The sequence below is a fragment of the Cervus canadensis genome, chromosome 12 (assembly GCF_019320065.1).
Source record: "Cervus canadensis isolate Bull #8, Minnesota chromosome 12, ASM1932006v1, whole genome shotgun sequence".
NCBI classification, from domain to species: Eukaryota; Metazoa; Chordata; class Mammalia; order Artiodactyla; family Cervidae; genus Cervus; species Cervus canadensis.
In genome coordinates this window covers 41,095,486-41,113,363 of record NC_057397.1, presented here as the reverse complement: position 1 = coordinate 41,113,363, position 17,878 = coordinate 41,095,486, and the positions used below count along the sequence as shown (strand labels likewise).

At 39.8% G+C, this 17,878-nt stretch overlaps 1 protein-coding gene across 1 annotated transcript in view; it reads left to right on the top strand.

Moving 5' to 3' along the window:
* The window catches only part of LOC122450857 (28S ribosomal protein S28, mitochondrial), a 90,998-nt gene extending 84,385 nt beyond the window's left edge, over positions 1 to 6,613 (top strand). Inside the window, exon 3 of the mRNA XM_043483173.1 lies at positions 6,186 to 6,613. Within this exon, the coding sequence (XP_043339108.1) occupies positions 6,186 to 6,354 (169 nt within the window). The 3' untranslated portion in view covers positions 6,355 to 6,613. The remainder of the gene's footprint in view (positions 1 to 6,185) is intronic.
* Positions 6,614 to 17,878: the final 11,265 nt, after the last annotated feature.

Genomic DNA, 17,878 nt, shown 5'->3' with positions numbered 1-17,878 from the left:
GTATTGAGTTGGTGATGCCATCCAACCATCTCATCCTCTGTCAGCCCCTTCTCCTCCTGCCTTCAATCTTCCCCAGCATCAGAGTCTTTACCAATGAATTGACTCTTTTCATCAGGTACGCAGAGTATTGGAGCTTCAGCTTCAGCATCAGTCCTTCCAGTGAACATCCAGGGTTAATTTCCTTTAGGATTGACTGGTTTGATCTTGCTTTTCAAGGGAGTTTTGGAGTCTTCTCCAGCACCACAGTTCGAAAGCATTAATTCTTTGGCACTCAGCTTTCTTTATGGTCCAGCTCTCACATCTGTACACGACTACTGGAAAAACCATAGCTTTGACTATCCAAAGTCGGCAAAGTGATGTTTGAATACACTCTCTAGGTTTGTTATAGCTTTTCTTCCAAGGAGCAAGCATCTTTTAATTTCCTGGCTGCAGTCACCATCCACAGTGATTTTGAAGCCCAGGAAAATAAAATCTGTCACTGTTTCCACTTTTTCCCCTTCTATTTGCCATGAAGTGATGGGACTGGATGTCATGATCTTAGGGTATTTTTTAAATGTTGAGTTTTAAGCCAGCCTTTTCACTCTCCTCTTTCACCCTCTTTGAGAGGCTCTTTAGTTCCTCTTTGTTTTCTGCCATTAGAGCGGTATTGTCTGCATATCTGAGGTTGTTGGGATTTCTCCCAACAATCTTAATTCCAGTTTGTGATTCTCCTAGCCTGGCATTTCACATGAGGTACTCTGCATATAAGTTAAATAAGCAGGGTGACAATGTACAGCTTTGTTGTACTCCTTTCCCAATTATATTATATCCAGAAATATAAACAGACTTAAAATCTAGAACAGAACTTCTTAATCTTAGAGTTCCGTAGATGACCTTCAGGTAATCTGTGAGCCTCTTGAAATTGTAGCCCAGGTATGTTTATGGGCATTTGTGTGACTTTTAGAAGGAAAAGTCCACTGATACAAGAAAAGGAATGAGGGAAAAATAATGAAAAAAATAATTTGTTGTGCGTGCATGCTTAGTCGTGTTTGGTTCTTTGCGACCCCATGCACCCCACGGACATGCCAGGCTCCTCTGTCCATGGAATTTTCCAGACAAGAACATGGGAATGGTTTGCCATTTCTTCCTTCAGGGGATCTTCCCAACCCGAGGATCAAACCTGTGTTTCTTGCATCTCCTGCATTGGCAGGTGGATTCTTTACCAACTGTGTCTCCTTGGAAGTCCAAAAGAAGAATAAAACCTCATTTTAGAAAAGGGCTTCCTTGGTGGCTCAGATGGTAAAGAATCCTCCTACAATGCAAGAGACCCAGGTTCAATCCCTGAGTCAGGAAGATCCCCTGGAGAAGGGAATGGCAATCCACTCCAGTATTCTTGCCTGGAGAGTTCCAGGGACAGAGGAGTCTGGGGCTTACAGTTCATGGGGTCACAAAAAGTCAGACATGATCAAGTGACCAACACACATAGAAGACAGAGGAAGTAGAGTCAGTTCTATAAAGAAAGGGATATTTGACAGGTTAGAAGTTAAGTCTGTTATTGAAATGGTAAATTTTAAAAGGAGCTAAAAATTGCTTCTTAGAAGAAAAAATTATGAACCTATAGAAAGGATCATCTTCCCCTTCCAAGAAATAGTTATGTGCTAAAAATAGATTCATTGAAATCCGTCAAGAATTAAGGAGTGATAGGAGAAGGTAAAATTAGACAGCTCTGCCTGCCCCTCAGTGTTCATTGAACCCCTGTCAAAAGGAATGCTGGAGTATGAGTCACTGTGACCCTTCTGTGACTCACCGTATATTTCTACTTTTATTGTTTCAGGTATAATGTAGCTAATGCGGGGAAATGTGGACCTTTAAATGTGGCATGTAGTTCTGTGAGTTTTACTTGCTTTTGTTCAGTGCTAGTTTGCCTCACATCCTCAAAAGAAATTCAACATTCATTTTAAATAGTTGTTTTCTTTTTGGTAGGACATTTATAATATATTTTAAGAGAGGAATGTTTATACCACTAAAATAAGTAAGGTTTGAATCAAAGCAAATTATTGAAAGAAAACCCATCCCCAAAGCTTACTGTCTGTAGAAATCCTTTACTGATTTAATTATAACTTGAAATTATATCTGGAGTGTTCTTATTTTTTTTCTTGTAGTCAGTTTTTTTAATTGGAGTATAGTTGCTATACACTGCTGATGTTTCTGATGTATAGCAAAGTGAGTCAGCCTTACATATACCTGTATCCCCGAGAGTGTTCTTGTACCCTCCATCATGCCAAGGCTGGGGCATCTGCTGTGACTGGGTTTGTTTTGATGGTGATGGTGGTGGTAGTGGTGGTGATTAATGATGGTAGCTGTCATTTATTGAGCATGTGTAAGGACTTGGCAGGTGTTAACTCATTTTATGCTCACAGTAACCTGAAAGTGAAAGTGGAGTCGCTCAGTCCTTTCCCACTCTTTGCCACCCCATGGTCTGTAGCCTGCCAGGCTCCTCCATCCATGGGATTTTCCAGGCAAGAGTTCCGGAGTGGGTTGCAGTTTCCTTCTCCAGGGGATCTTCTTGCACCAGGGATCTAACCTGGGTCTCCTGCACTGCAGGCAGACTCTACTATCTGAGCCACCAGGGAAGCCCATAATTATTATTTCCATTTTACCGATGAAGAAACTGAGACAGAGATGAAGTAACTAGCTCAGAGCTGCATGTTTGTGGATGGAGCTGGGCACGTTTCTAGTCATTTGGCTCCAGAGTCTGCAGTCTTCACCACCTCATTGCTTTTTCTGGATATTTATACTTAGGCCAAAATCTTTGACTAAAAGGAGCATTTGGAAACTGTATGAACAATGCAGTCTTGGGGAAAGAGTGTGCTGGCATATTCGTTTTAAATCTTGTTATGTGGAACAATGGAAACCCGACTGGGAAGACTAAGCCCTGTAAGTGATTATCAGAGACCGCAGTACTGGAGGTTCACCTCAAATTACACTGGCAGAAATGGAGTTCTCCGAAGTACATCAGTCGTTTCTTTACTGCCCTCTAATGAATTATTTCAAACTTAAAGCAAGGATGAACTCCACATTAAAGGTATGGCTGCTGTCCCTGTTGAGTGAGGACTTCTGACCTTTCCACGGCCTAGGTTTCTCAGATGACAGTCTGTGTGTGGGAGAGTCAGTCCCGCCCCAGTGGTCACTAGGCTTTGTTCAAGGGACTCTTTTAAGACGCATTTCTCCACTATATATTGTCATTGCCTGGCTCTATTATTATTATTATTTTGGTCTATCTAAATTAGTCATCCTGAAGTTTGTTGGTTTTGTCATCACTTGTGGAAAACGTCTGTTACTCTCAAAGGCTGTTCATGGTGGCCACACAGTCCATCAGAAGGCCTCGTTTTACTGGCCCTTTGTGTGTACGTAGGGTGCCATGCCTTGTATATAATACAGGTAATTCTAGGCCAGACTTTTCTCAAATGCTGATCAGAGAAGACTGCCTCCGCGTTACCTGGGGAGCTTTAAAAAGGCAGATTCCCCTGCAGTCCCTCCCTACAGTGAGCCCTGAAGAACTCAGGATGTGAAAAATCTCAGCATACTGGCTCCGGATCGCTGCGATGCCTGTGGAAGGAATGATTTCAGTGAGCCCCAGCACTTGCATCTTCCCATACATAGAAAAGTAGAAAGCACTAAATTCCTTAACTTTTGAGATAATCTGGTTTTCTTTAATTCACAAAAATACTTTTGATGTTCAGACTACCCACCCTTTGTTGCAAACTTCTCTGTAACCTGACTTCTCCCCGCTCCTTGCCCCTCCGTGCCCCTGCCTCCTCAGAGCAGTTCTCTCAGGGTTACCTGAGATGCTGTCTCCCAGGCTTGAAGTCCTAAAAATTCCCACCAAATAAAACATAACTCTTAACAACAACAAAAAAAAGGCAAATTCCTGAGTCCCACCCCAGATTTGCCAACTCACTCTCTGGGGGTTCTCCCCTCATTTGCATTTTTAAGGAGCACCGCAGTTGCTTTTGATGTATGAAATGTATAGGTTTCTGGGTACTGTAAGAGACAGGTGAGATAAAAGCCCTGCCCTTAACCAGCTTATGGTCTGCTAGGGAAGATAACACAGAGAAATAATGCACAGTGAAAATTAAGTACCATAGAAGTAGAAGCAGCTGCTTCCAGACAACTGAAGTCAGCGAATCTTCTAGAGGTATTTTTGTTGTTGTTTAGTGCACAGTGTGGGTGACTCTTTACTCATTCAGCACACGTAAAGGCCTGCAGCTCACTTTTCATTTCTGTTACAACTCACTGGATTGCTTCTAGAATTTCCATGCTTTTTAGAGATGAAGGCAAAACTTTCATATTATTAAAGGCTCCTAAAATAAATAAATAAATAAATAAAGGCTCCTGCACCTAAACATAGGGACAGCTTTGCTTTCCACAAACTACCAAGCATACTGGGCACTCATGGTATTTCTGATTTTATTTTTGTAACAGGAGATTGCTAACATTTACAAGACACAGGACTGTCTCCACTGAGAGCTGCCCCTTCAGTGTGACTATGCCCAGATAGCGTGTCCCAAGTGTTTGTGAATGTTCAACTCTTTTCATTTAAAAAAAAAAAAATCACTGTTCTCCTTTATCATGGTCAGTTTATTGTCCAACTCTGAACAGTGGAAGGAGAAGAAGACTAACATGTATTAACCACTATGCACCAGGCACTGTGCCTGGCAAACTTCGGAGAGGTTGAGTGAATAAGCCAGGCCACACCGCTGCTGAAGCCAAGAGAATGGAGCATCTAGACTGTCGATGAGGTGGTGGCTTTTGTCAGCAAGTGTCTTGTTAATTTATTGACAAACATTTGCGTTCCTGCTGTATTGGCCCTAGAAGGATACAGATGTAAAAACAGTGACAGATCTTGGGGAGTGTTTGATCTAATGAGAAATCAGAGATTTACACAAATAACCAGTAGAGGTGAGTGAAGGGTACTGACATTTGTGCTTACTTGTGGCTATGCTGTCTTTCTTGGAAATTCCAGTGACAGAATCTACATTCTGATAAGGGAAATGTGGAAGCTCTCAGGGCTGCGTTTGATACATTCTACCTGGATTCCTGGGAACCAATAGGATTTTTTTATAAGGAAAGTCCAATCAGCGCTGCAGTGCAAAAGGCCAACTAAGAGTATAAACCTTGCTATTCTAGGACATCTCTTCAGTTTTTTTAAACAAAGAAGTATGATCTATGCCATCACATACACACACCCACGTACATATATATAAATACACATATAGAAAGACTAGGAAGTGTGACTGACGTGATTTTTCAAATTTTACAGAAGGACGTTTTGTTCTGTAATCAGAAAGAAAAATGACTTAGAAAAAAGCCAAATAACCTAAAGGTTTACTTGATGAATTACCGATAAATTCCTCCAGAATACCTAATCAAACATTATATGGAGACTGTTCATTATATGCTCTACCAAAATCATTTTCTCTTTTTGGGAGAACTCTGTTTCTTCATTTTCTGTTTATATAAAATTATTTTAATTTAAAAATTACCTTAGAGTGTTTGAGGTGTGTATTTAGATGTTTTTAAGAAAGAGTTGTGATTTTCATTCAGTAGCAATATTTTCACTCTCCCGTACCTTTTCATAATATGGATATTAAGCTCTTAAAATGATTGATCAAGGAAGAAAGACAAATGAGCATCAGTTTTCATTTGGTATTGTGAAATACTTGAATATTTTAATTTTTACCAAACTGAGCCATCATACATTGTATGGCCAGCGTTATATTTTAATTACAGTGTAGTCAATCCCCTATAGTAAGTATTTTGCAGTGAGACTTTTTTCCATTTTGTTTTTCAAAGAAGATACTAATTTTAGAAGACAAAATGTTTCTGAAAACATTTTTTCCCCTTGATACTCTTTGACTTTAAAAATGAATGACATTAAAATAAATGTCAGTTTCAAGAACCAACTTGTTTGAATTTAGTTTGGAATACATTTTCATTTCAGTTATAAAATCTTTAAAGGTGACTTTAACATTAAAATTTTGATACAACTAAATAACTTTTCTGTCAAAAACAACTATTTCCCTGATACCAGTGTTAATTTCCTTATCTGGAGCCAACACAAATTAGAATTAGAATTTGAGTTTGATTTTAGTTGTTCATTTTATGATATGAAGAATTAACAGAATTTTTTTCTTACTATTTAGGAAATACCAGAAAGGAACCAGAGTCCGGCTGCGACTATTAGATCTTGAACTTACGTCTAGGTTCTTGGGAGCGACAACAGACACAACCATCCTAGAGGCTGAAGCAATTCTGTTAGGACTCCAGGAGAGTAAAGACTCAAAATCAAAAGAGGAACGTCGTGAAAAGTAAATGAAGTTTGCTGAGTGCATTCACTCCTTTTATGTGGAAAGCATATATTCATCAAGAACACAATTAGACAATTATGAATAAATGATTAGAAAAAGACATAGTAAATGAAAGCTATAATTATAGCTCTTATTTGTTAGAATTTTCTTTAGCTGTATCTCCCCTCCCCCTGTTTTTATGCCCATTCTTTCCTTGGATTGGAATAGCATAAACTGTACTGAGAAATTCTGTCATTCAATAAATATGTTTTGGGTGTTCTCTATGTGTATGCCACTGTTCTAAATACAAAAGAAACAGTGGTAAACAAATCAGATGAAATTGCTTGCCTAGTAGGGCTTACCTTTGGCTGGGGACGGTGACAAGTAAGTAAAATATATAGCGTGTTAGACAGTGATGGGTGCTAAGGACAAGAGTAGAGCGGAAGGGGCAGAGGATGTGAGTAGACGTTTCCCAGAAAAGACATCAGACGGCCGAGAGTCACATGAAAGGGTGATCAGCGTCAGGGAAATGAGTCCAACCACGAGATCCCACCTCACACCTGTTAGAGTGGCTGTCATCAGAAGGCAAGAAGTAAAAACGGTTGGTGAGAATGTGGAATTTTAAAAGGGAACCCTGGTGCACTAGTTATTGGAATGTCAATTGGTGCAGCCACAATGGAAAACAGTATGGAGGGTCCTCAAAAAATTAAAAATAGAATTATCACATGATACAACAATTCCACTTATGTGTATTTCCAAAGAAAGTGAAAACATTAACTCAAAAAGATATGCACCCCTGTGTTGATTGCAGCATTATTTACAATAGCCAAAGGTACGGAAGCAGCTGAAGTGTCCACCAATGGAAGACTGGATAAAGAAACTGGTTTTCTTTGGTCGCTCCATCAGTAAAAAAAAAATCTGCCTGCAGTGCAGGAGACCCAGGTTTGACCCCTGGGTCAGGAAGATCCCATGAAGAAAGAAATGGCTACCTACTCCAGTATTCTTACCTGGAGAATTCCATGGACAGAGGAGCCTGCCAGGCTACAGTCCACAGGGTCGCAAAGAGTCGGACACGACTAAGTGAATAACACTTGCAAGTGTCCATCAATACATGAATGGATAAAGAAATTGTGATATAAATACACACACATGCATCATATATATAATGGAATATTATTCAGACATTAAAAAATAAGGAAGTCTCGCCATTTTTGACAACATGGATTGACCTTGAGGGCACTGTGTAATGTGAAATGTCAGACAGAATGATGAAACTGTATGATCTCACTTATATGTGGAATCTAAGAAAAAGAGCTCATGGATATAAAGAACTTGTTGGTAGTTGAGGGCAGGAGTTGATGGTGGTAACAGGGGGCAAAATGAGTGAAAGCAGTTAAAAAGTACAAACTTTCAGGTACAAGATACATTAGCCACAGGGATGTAATGTACAGCATGGTGACTATAATTACTAATACTGTATCAGACATTTGAAAGTTGCTGTTTAGTGTCAACAACTCAGTGGACACAAATTTGAGCAAACTCCAGGAAATGTTGTTCCATGTCCAGTTCTAACTGTTGCTTCCTGACCTGCATTCAGGTTTCTCAAGAGACAGGTCAGGTGGTCTGGTATTCCCATCTCTTTCAGAATTTTCCACAGTTTATTGTGATCCACACAGTCAAAGGCTTTGGCATAGTCAATAAAGCAGAAATAGATGTTTTTCTGGAACTCTCTTGCTTTTTCGATGATCCATTGGATGTTGGCAATTTGATCTCTGGTTCCTCTGCCTTTTCTAAAACCAGCTTGAACATCTAGAAGTTCACGGTTCACATATTGCTGAAGCCTGGCTTGGAGAATTTTAAGCATTACTTTACTAGCGTGTGAGATGAGTGCAATTGTGCAGTAGTTTGAGCATTTTTTGGCATTGCCTTCCTTAGGGATTGGAATGAAAACTGACCTTTTCCAGTCCTGTGGCCACTGCTGAGTTTTCCAAATTTGCTGGCATATTGAGTGCGGCACTTTCACAGCATCATCTTTCAGGATTTGAAATAGCTCAACTGGAATTCCATCACCTCCACTAGCTTTGTTCGTAGTGATGCTTCCTAAGGCCCAGTTGACTTCACATTCCAGGATGTCTGGCTCCAGGTGAGTGATCACACCATTGTGGTTATCTGGGTCATGAAGATCTTTTTTGTATAGTTCTTTTGTGTATTCTTGCCACCTCTTCTTAATATCTTCTGCTTCTGTTAGATCTGTATAATTTCTGTCCTTTATTGTGCCCATCTTTGTATGAAATGTTCCCTTGGTATCTCTAATTTTCTTGAAGAGATTTCTAGTCTTTCCCATTCTATTGTTTTCCTCTATTTCTTTGCATTCATCACTGAGGAAGGCTTTCTTATCTCTCCTTGCTTTCTTTGGAACTCTGCATTCAAATGGGTGTATCTTTCCTTTTCTCCTTTGCCTTTCACTTCTTTTCTCAGCTATTTGCAAGGCCTCCTCAGACAACCATTTTGTCTTTTTCCATTTCTTTCTCTTGGGGATGGTCATGATCCCTGCCAATGTCATGAACCTCCATCCATAGTTCTTCAGGCTCTTTGTCTTTCAGATCTAATCCCTTGAATCTATTTGTCACTTCCACTGTATAATCATAAGAGATTTGACCATACCTGAATGGTCTATATATAAGAATATAGTTTTCAACCTGCAATTAAATGAGTCTGTGACCTGAACAATTTGGGGCACGCAAGAGAAATATGCTATCCCATAATAAATAATGGGCTGATTCAAGATAAGCTGGTTCATTGTGCAGCATCTTCACAAACTCCTTTTTTGCACTCCTTCAGGTGTTTGATGAAATCTATAACCACCCTCAATGTTTTGACAAAAAGTACTGCATTCTTTCTGTATTTTCTGATTTACCCTTTTCCACCCAAATGTTATTTCTATTTCCATGGTGTTTCAAACAACTAGGAAAGACTTTAGAAATCATTTAGGCTAGGAATTTAAAACATCCGTCAGCACAGAAACCCTTATTCAAATAAAATTTTATTTGGTGTGAAAGGTTGGATTATTGACGTCACTTCTTCCCTTCAGTGTAGTAATATTGTACATGCATGCTCTCAACATGGTCTCATGATGGAGAAGTTTACTTTTCTACCCCTTGACTTTGGACTTGGGCGTATGACTTTGTCAGGCCAATGGTATCTTAATGGCAGTGAGCAGAGACAAGCATGCCTTAATGTTTGGTCTTGCTCTGTGGCACAGACCCTCAGAGTAGAGCCAAGCCTGATGGACCCACATTAGGGTAAAGCCTAAAACAGAACCATCCCAGACTTGTAGACCAGTGAGTGAAATGAAAGCTTATTATAAACCACTAACATTTTTGTGGCTTTTTGTTAACTGATACAGAAATTAGTACCTGAAAGTGACACTGGTCCTGGGATTAAGTGGTGGGCAGCAAAAAAAATGTTATGGGGGACTGAAAAAATAGCAGTCTGTGTTAAATAGTAGCAAAACATTTGTTAAAACTGTCACCTAAGGTAACTTAGAAGGCAGAAAAATTACCTAATTAACAGAGACATTTGAGGCAGAATGTTGAAAGCATAAGCTGCATTTAATAAGGTACTAAAATGAATTCAGGGACAATTTTATCAAAGGTGTAGGTGTTAAAACACCTCAAACAAAAGTGAAATCCACAATGTTGACATGATCCCAGGGTAAAGACCAAATCTAGAATGTAACTAAAACATTTTGAAAGGACTTTTCAAAAGGACTAAAATATGTCTAGTAGATTCTTTCGGATGAACAGAAGAACTCAGAAATCTTAAGGACAGAGTGTCATAGAAGCCTGACTGTGCCCAAACTGAGGTGATTAAGCTTAGAGAGATAAAGGCTTATCAGAACAACAAAAAAAAGTGGATGTGCTTTTTGGCATATGATGTTATTGAAATCAAATAAGTAGAAAGCCCATAAAGTTTTGGGAAGACACAATTTGACAAAAGTGCTTCCAGTCTAGATTGAAACTGTTCAAGATATAAAAAGACTTCTTGGGCCTGAACCCTACAGCAAGAAAGGGGTCTTTAAAAAATGCCTTAGCTGGTATGTTTTTATGTGCCTGTATTCTTGTCACAAGATAGCAAGGAGCATGATGGAACAGAACCTCAGAGAAGCCAGGAACAACGGAGAAAAATGGACTTGAGAGCTACTCCTGTGAGGCAGAATAGGGGTCTAATTAAGGAACACTTCTTAACTTAAGGTAGAGGGGCCTGGCTGGTTAACAATAGGGAGTCTGTAACACCTAGTGGGATTTTAGAATTGCTGTGGTCCAGTGATTGCTGTGTGCCCTCAATTCTTTACCTTTTCAAATTGGAGTATTTATTTGTCATCATCATGTTCCAGCGTTACACATTAGGTGTTAAAGTAATTATCTATTGCTAAGTAACAGATTGTCCCCAAATTTAGCAGTTTAAAATGAGACACATTTATTATCTCACAGTTTCTGTGGATCAGGTCTCCAGGCACAACTTAACTGGGTCCTCTGATTCTGAGTTGTCACAAGCCTTCATTCAAGTTGTCAGCTAGAGTTGGGGGTGTGACTAGAGAAGGACCCTCTTCCAAACTCGCTTACAGAGTTCAGTTCAGTTCAGTTCAGTTGCTCAGTCGTGTCCGACTCTTTGCGGCCCCATGAACTTCAGCACACCAGGCCTCCCTGTCCATCACCAGCTCCTGGAGTCCACCCAAACCCATGTCCATTGAGTCGGTGATGCCATCCAACCATCTCATCCTCTGTCGTCCCCTTCTCCTTCTGCCCCCAATCCCTCCCAGCATCAGGGTCTTTTCCAATGAGTCAACTCTTCGCATCAGGTGGCCAAAGTGTTGGAGTCTCAGCTTCAGCATCAGACCTTCCAATGAACACCCAGGACTGATCTCCTTTAGGATGGACTGGTTGGATCTCCTTGCAGTCCAAGGGACCCTCAAGAGTCTTCTCCAGCACCACAGTTCAAAAGCATCAATTCTTTGGCACTCAGTTTTCTTTCTAGTCCAACTCTCACATCCATACATGACCACTGGAAAAACCATAGCTTTGACTAGACAGACGTTTGTTGACAAAGTAATGTCTCTGCTTTTTAATATGCTGTCTAGGTTGGCTAGGCTGTCATAACTTTCCTTCCAAGGAGTAAGCATCTTTTAATTTCATTGCTACAGCCACCATCTGCAGTGATTTTGGAGCCCCAAAAAATAAAGTCAGGCACTGTTTCCACTCTTTCCCCATCTATTTGCCATGAAATGATGGGACTGGATGCCATGATCATAGTTTTCTGAATGTTGAGCTTTAAGCCAACTTTTTCACTCTCCTCTTTCACTTTCATCAAGAGGCTCTTTAGTTCATCTTCACTTTCTGCCATGAGGATGGTATCATCTGTATATAGGTTTCTCAAGAGGCAGGTGCAGGATTCAGTTCCCTGGGAGTTTCTATACTGAAGACTTCAACTCCCTGGTGGCTGTTGAGTAAAGGTCGCCTTCAGAGCATCTTCCATGTGGCACTTTGCTTCAACAAAGTCATCAAGATAAAAGAGAAAGACACTGCTGGCAAGATGAAGGTCACTATTTTATATGACCTAATCACAAATTTGGCATCCCCTTGCCATCACCATATTCTGTTGGTTAGAAGCAGGTTACTAAAAGGAAGCAGATAGCTCAAGGCCATGAATGCCAAGAGGTGGGGGTCATTGGGGTCATCTTAGAGGCTGCCTGCCTCAGGTATGTGGAAGACATAATTTTCTATTCAGTGTATAGGTCTCTGGATTGAGAGTAGCGGAGTCTGGACCTGATGCAAATCATAGGATCCTGGACTTTTGACAAATACCATAATTAGATGAGGCTTAGGGGAGAGGGTGGTCACTGGATGGGCGTGAATAAGTTTTTCATGTGACTGAGATGTGAATAGTTGTATCCAAGAGGACAACCATAATAGGTTGAATTTTTTCACCCCATTTCTTCTTTCCTCTGTAGTAGAACCCCTGCTCTTAGTCTCATGATGTATGGGGTGTAGAACCCTTGCTGCTGGGGAACTCATTGTTTCCATAATTGATATAACCTAAAGATATGAGTAAATTCAGGAAGCATTTATATGAATCTATGAATGGTAAATCCAGATTTGAGTAATAAAGGAAACCAGGGAGTTTGAAATGAATCCGAAAACTTCTGAGGCCAACATTAATGCAATACTACGAGACTTTGAAACCACAGACTGTTAGACCATTGGGTTGACCCAGTATTGCATGTCTTATATTTATATCATTTGGTTTTTAAAAATAAATACTCATTTTAGTATAAATTCCTAAGGGAAGCTTGTAGTTTATTTGAAATGACTGTAACTTTCCCCCCATGTTTCTTTTAAATGAATTACAAAGAACTCAGAAATGCTCTAAGCCAAAGGATATAGGAAACCCTTATGAATGAATGTGTGTGCTTTTATGTTCTCACACCTGCATTCTATGTGTAGGAAATGGAAAACAGGATTTTGAATACAGGGTCTTAGCCTCCAGGTAAGAAATTGCATGGGACCCTAAAATCATCCTGTGGACAGATGAAATCTTTAGAAACCAAAAAAGTGGCTCAGATTACAACCATTTGCTTTACAAAATTGCCTGCTTGAAAAAACAGTCCAACTTTTTTTTTTTTTTTTACCATACTCTATAAGTCTCAAATTATTATGGTTTGAGAAAAATGCACATGAGACTGTGATAGCAATAATTACTTCAAATGAATAAAAGAAAGCAAGATACTGTGTTTTTTTCCAGGCAACATTTAAATACAGCGTCTTTCATTTTTAGATGCAGTAGATACCACAGAAGCCAGTAGATAAAAATGATGTCCTAACTCCCAAAACCAGACCAAAGGAGTGGGAATTCCATTCAGGCAGGCAGCTGAGACAAGGATTGTGGGAAAACCCTGCAAGCCTCTTGGTGGGAAATTGTGGTACATTTGAGTTATGTGGCAGCAGGACTATCTTTTAGGTATATTTAGTGATGACCAATACACTAGTAAATTTCCATAAAAACACACAAGATAGGTGACAATTTAAGGTAATCCCATGCCTATAATTTTGTTTTTTAAAAAAATCCTGGTCCATTAGTCATTTCTATCTTTGTTAACACCTTTCCCTTCCCACTCAGCTTCTGGTGCAGGTGTTAAAATTTGAAATGACTAAAGGATGAGAAAATGTCCTGGAAAATCTACCAAGTGGATATTATAATCAGCCTCCACATATTCTAACTTAAATGTTCCTTGATTGGTGTGGAGCAGAACTAGAAAAAACAAAAAAGGCATGATTCCACAAAGAGCGAGAAGAGTGATTATAAAGTGAGATCCTCTGGGAAACCACAAATTAAGGTCTTACTCATGTGAGGTGAACTAACTTCACAGTGACTACCTTCTAAATAATTCTCTAAGCCTAGGAAGTCATCCATCATGGTTATTTACGGTGTGGATTGGATGACCACTTGAGAAGAGGCTGTAATGTTTAGGGAAGACTCTACAAAGTGTCCACAGATATTCAGGCAAACAGACTCAGAACCCACCTGTAACAAAGAACTTGAGCTCATTAGACGAGATTTGCTTATCCTTATAAGACCCGAGGGTGTGTTTTGGCTTATGTTCCTACCTTCCTGTCTCAAGACAGCAGCTTCTGCTTTCATCCAGGTGTTCCTTCACACAGCACCTCAAGCATATCTAGACAGCTCCAAGTCAAAGCCCAGAAAAACGAGGCTCTGAGACACTTAGGTGTCTTCTCTCCCTTATGTAAGGACCTGCTTGTCAGGTTTATTTCCCATTCCCAGAAGTATACCACTTCCCCAGGGCCTGGACAGGATTTGCATATTGGGGTAAAACACTGTAGTCTTCACATCTTTTGCAGCGAGATACATAGAAGCACGTTCTCCAAACCTCAGGGCCTCACATGCGGTGTCCCACCTCCACTTTCCACCACAGTCTCTGTGCAGTGGTAATGGGGAAGACCAAATCCGACTCCATACCAGATCCCTTTCTTTTACTTTAACCTTTGTATCTATTGCTTTTGCTACAAGGGCTTCCCTTGGTGGCTCAGCTGGTAAAGAATCTGCCTGCAATGCCAGAGACCCGGATTCAATCCCTGGGTTGGGAAGATTCCCTGGGGAAGGAAATGGCAACCCACTCCAGTATTCTTGCCTGGAGAATCCCATGGACAGAGGAGCCTGGTAGGCGATACAGTTCATGAGGTTGCAAAGAGTCAGACATGACTGAGGGACCAACACACAATAGAAGTTAATCACCAAAGGGATGTTGCCTATATATAGCTTAAAGTACACATAATGGTCCATCTCTGGGAGTTCTGCCTCCTATGCCTGAGTGTTAAGTTAAAATACCTCTTTTTTAGCTCACAGGAAACAGCCTGACCTGGCCAACCTGTAAATGGCTGCAAGAAATTAACACATCCCTTCCAGAGTCTTGGCCGGAACCAGAAAATAATTGCAACAATTTACTGCCTTTTTTTGCTTTACCTCCTCACCTCCCTTTCTTTGTTCCATGAAGGAAACTAGCATCCAAACCAGGGCAAGATGGTTCTTTGGGACACTCGTCCACCATCATCTCAATCTGCTGGCTTTCTAAATAAAGTCACTCTTCCTTGCCCCGACGCCTCTTGACTTATTGGACTATGCGCTGAGCAGTACAGACCTGGTAGCTCAGTGAGTTCATACGAGCCTTAGCAAAGGTACCAAAACACCACATATTCTTCAAGTTGTTTTGCTGCTTTCAATGTTCTCCCTGTCATCTCTCATCAATATACATTCAACACAAAATGCTTTCTCCAGTATAAGCCACATTTATACCTAAAAATAATTTTAGAGATATATGGAAAACAATCTATTATTTTTCTGACTAGCCATTTCTAATTATATGTTAACACGTTTGGTATTTATTAAAGAAAATTCTTTTAAAATTTTATTGATCCAAAATACGGTAAACTCCTGTTTAATCAGAGACATGTCAGTTGCTCAGAAAAATGTAAATGTCTACACAACCAAATCTTGCCTAAAAACCTCTAAAATGGATTACTCAGTCTTCTGCCCCACCCCCACCCCCAGACATTTCCTGCTTTTCAAAATAGAGAATACTGAACAGGATTTAAAGTTTCCCTTGATGACTCAGGGCTACCATTATGGAAAACAGTTTCAAAATGATGTGATTTCCCAGGGATTAAGAAGGTGAGTAGAATTGCCAGTTCCTACTGAGTGGTCCAGGACCATTGCACTATTTGAAATTTTTAAACTTGTTACCTATCACCTCCCTTGCTATTGCCTGATGCTTTTTTACTTATGCCAGTGTACCTGCTTCTTCTCATAATCCCCATGCTGCCCTTAATCTAACTTCGGTGGATTGTGGCTGTACACCAAATGAGTCTCAGTGACTATCCTTCAGCTATTCTGTTTGCTTCAAACATTTTGCCCCTTCCTTCCTCTTCTGTCAGCTGTCACTTTTATTCATGTCAGTGTTCTTCTCTGTGTCTAATTTAAATGGTTGTTTTACACTAGTTTGGAAGAGGATTGAGAGACACTTTGTAGAACTGTAGAAATGTGCACATGTTTCGTGATATCTATTTTTCTATTTGAAGCCTTTTAATCCATTATTTTCAAGACCACATCTCTGTTTTAGATGCTAAAAATTGCTATCAGTCTATCACTGAAATGAGAGGTTTTAGAAAAAAGAGAAAAAAAAAAGAAAAGAATTGATGAGATTTTAGATCAATTTTAAGAGTATCCTGATACAATTTTCTAGGCCTGAAGCATCTAAGTAAATAAGTGATGGATGAATGGTTTGATTAATTATTTCTGCTTTGAAGCCTATTAGTACTGTACTTTGTAAATTTATCTCTTAGAGAGTTATTTACAGTTTCTTAATAAATTGTAAATATCTCCAAGATGGGGATTATGTTTTACTCATTTTCGTGTCTTCTGTGCTCAACAGTGTCAGACACAGAGGAAATATTCATCTGTATCTGTTTAATGTAATCTAGTTGATGCAGTGTACACTGAATGGTTTCATTTTGTCATCACTGTAGAAAAACCTCTATCAACAGAGAAAGTTTAGATGGTCTCTAAACTCTGCCCACCATGGTAGGAAGCAGACAGTTAGCAATGAGACTGGTACAAGTAATCTCCTGGATTCCCTTCCACGTTGCTCTTCTCTACCCCGCCTCCTCCCCTCACTGCCACCCCATGCTTTCCAAGCCACCACTTGTTTTAGAGACTTTGAACAGAAGCTCTGAGAGGTGATGCTACATGAACAGATTTTATGTATCCATCTGAGTCTGGTTCATGTCTCCTAATAATTTTCTAGCAAAAACTGGTTGCTGGGTTCATGTCTCCTACTTTAGCATTTTGCTGGCCTGCAGAGCAGGGACAGAGGCAGTAACTGTGTGTGTTACTTGAAAGGGTGTCTCATTATTTTATGTTAACTGGGCTCTTTTATTTCTCTGTTGGCACAAACATTAGAGTAGTCACTATATTTATTGTGACCAGGGAAGGAGTACTTGAGCCTAAAGGATGTGGGAAGTTTGAGGAGACAGAAGAGAGGAAGGCCTGAATTCCACATTTTTTTTTTGGAACTTTCTGGTATGTTCATGAGCTGCCTGTGGGTCTGGTGCTTCAGTGCCCACTGCTTTTCTGCCTCTCGGTACTTTTCCCTCCATCACTCAGAGATGTTGTTTACCCAAATGTTGACAAGCAGCTTTTTCCTCAAGGATGCTGGAAAGCTCCATTGGAGCTAATCTTTTGACTCCCTGTTCAATGGCCCCCAAAGTGAACAAGAATGCCTCTTAGTCAAGTTTGTCCTCATGAAGAGATAATCTCTGCTCTTTGGTTTGAGAACCACTCTTATGCCACCATTCTCATAATTAACAATGGCTTGTTAAACTTTTCTCCACGTCTATACACAAAACAATGTCACTCAGACATAGTGAGTAATTGCACGGTCTACACAGTAAAACTTCCATCCGTTCCATCTGTGTTTCTTCTAGCCCAAGTCCCACGGATTAAGCTGTGACATAGTAGGTAAAATATTTCTATTATTTACCTAAAAATGTAAGCAGTGGAAGATATGTAAAAGGCCCGGCTAGACTCACTTATGACATCAGTCTTCTTACATGTACCCTCATGGGCAAGGTCTAGGAATTTATTCATCTATTTATCTATTAGAACTTCAGAACAGATATGTACAACTGTTCTTTTTTTGTGTTCATCCCAAGTTGTAGTTAACACAAAACAGCAACAACAATTAAAAAAAGGTTTTTTAAGCCATTATCTAAGCTTTTTTGTCACTAATATAATCTATATGCTGGAAGTTCAGTTCTATGCATCTGATCCCCCAGGGAATAGATAAAGAGAGGGCATCTTGCTTTTGTGGACTTGAAAGTGACTTTAATTATAAGTACATAACTTCTAGATGGATATTCTGACCCATTTGGCTTTTAAAAAAATTGTTTTGATGTTGAATTGTATGAGTTATATATATA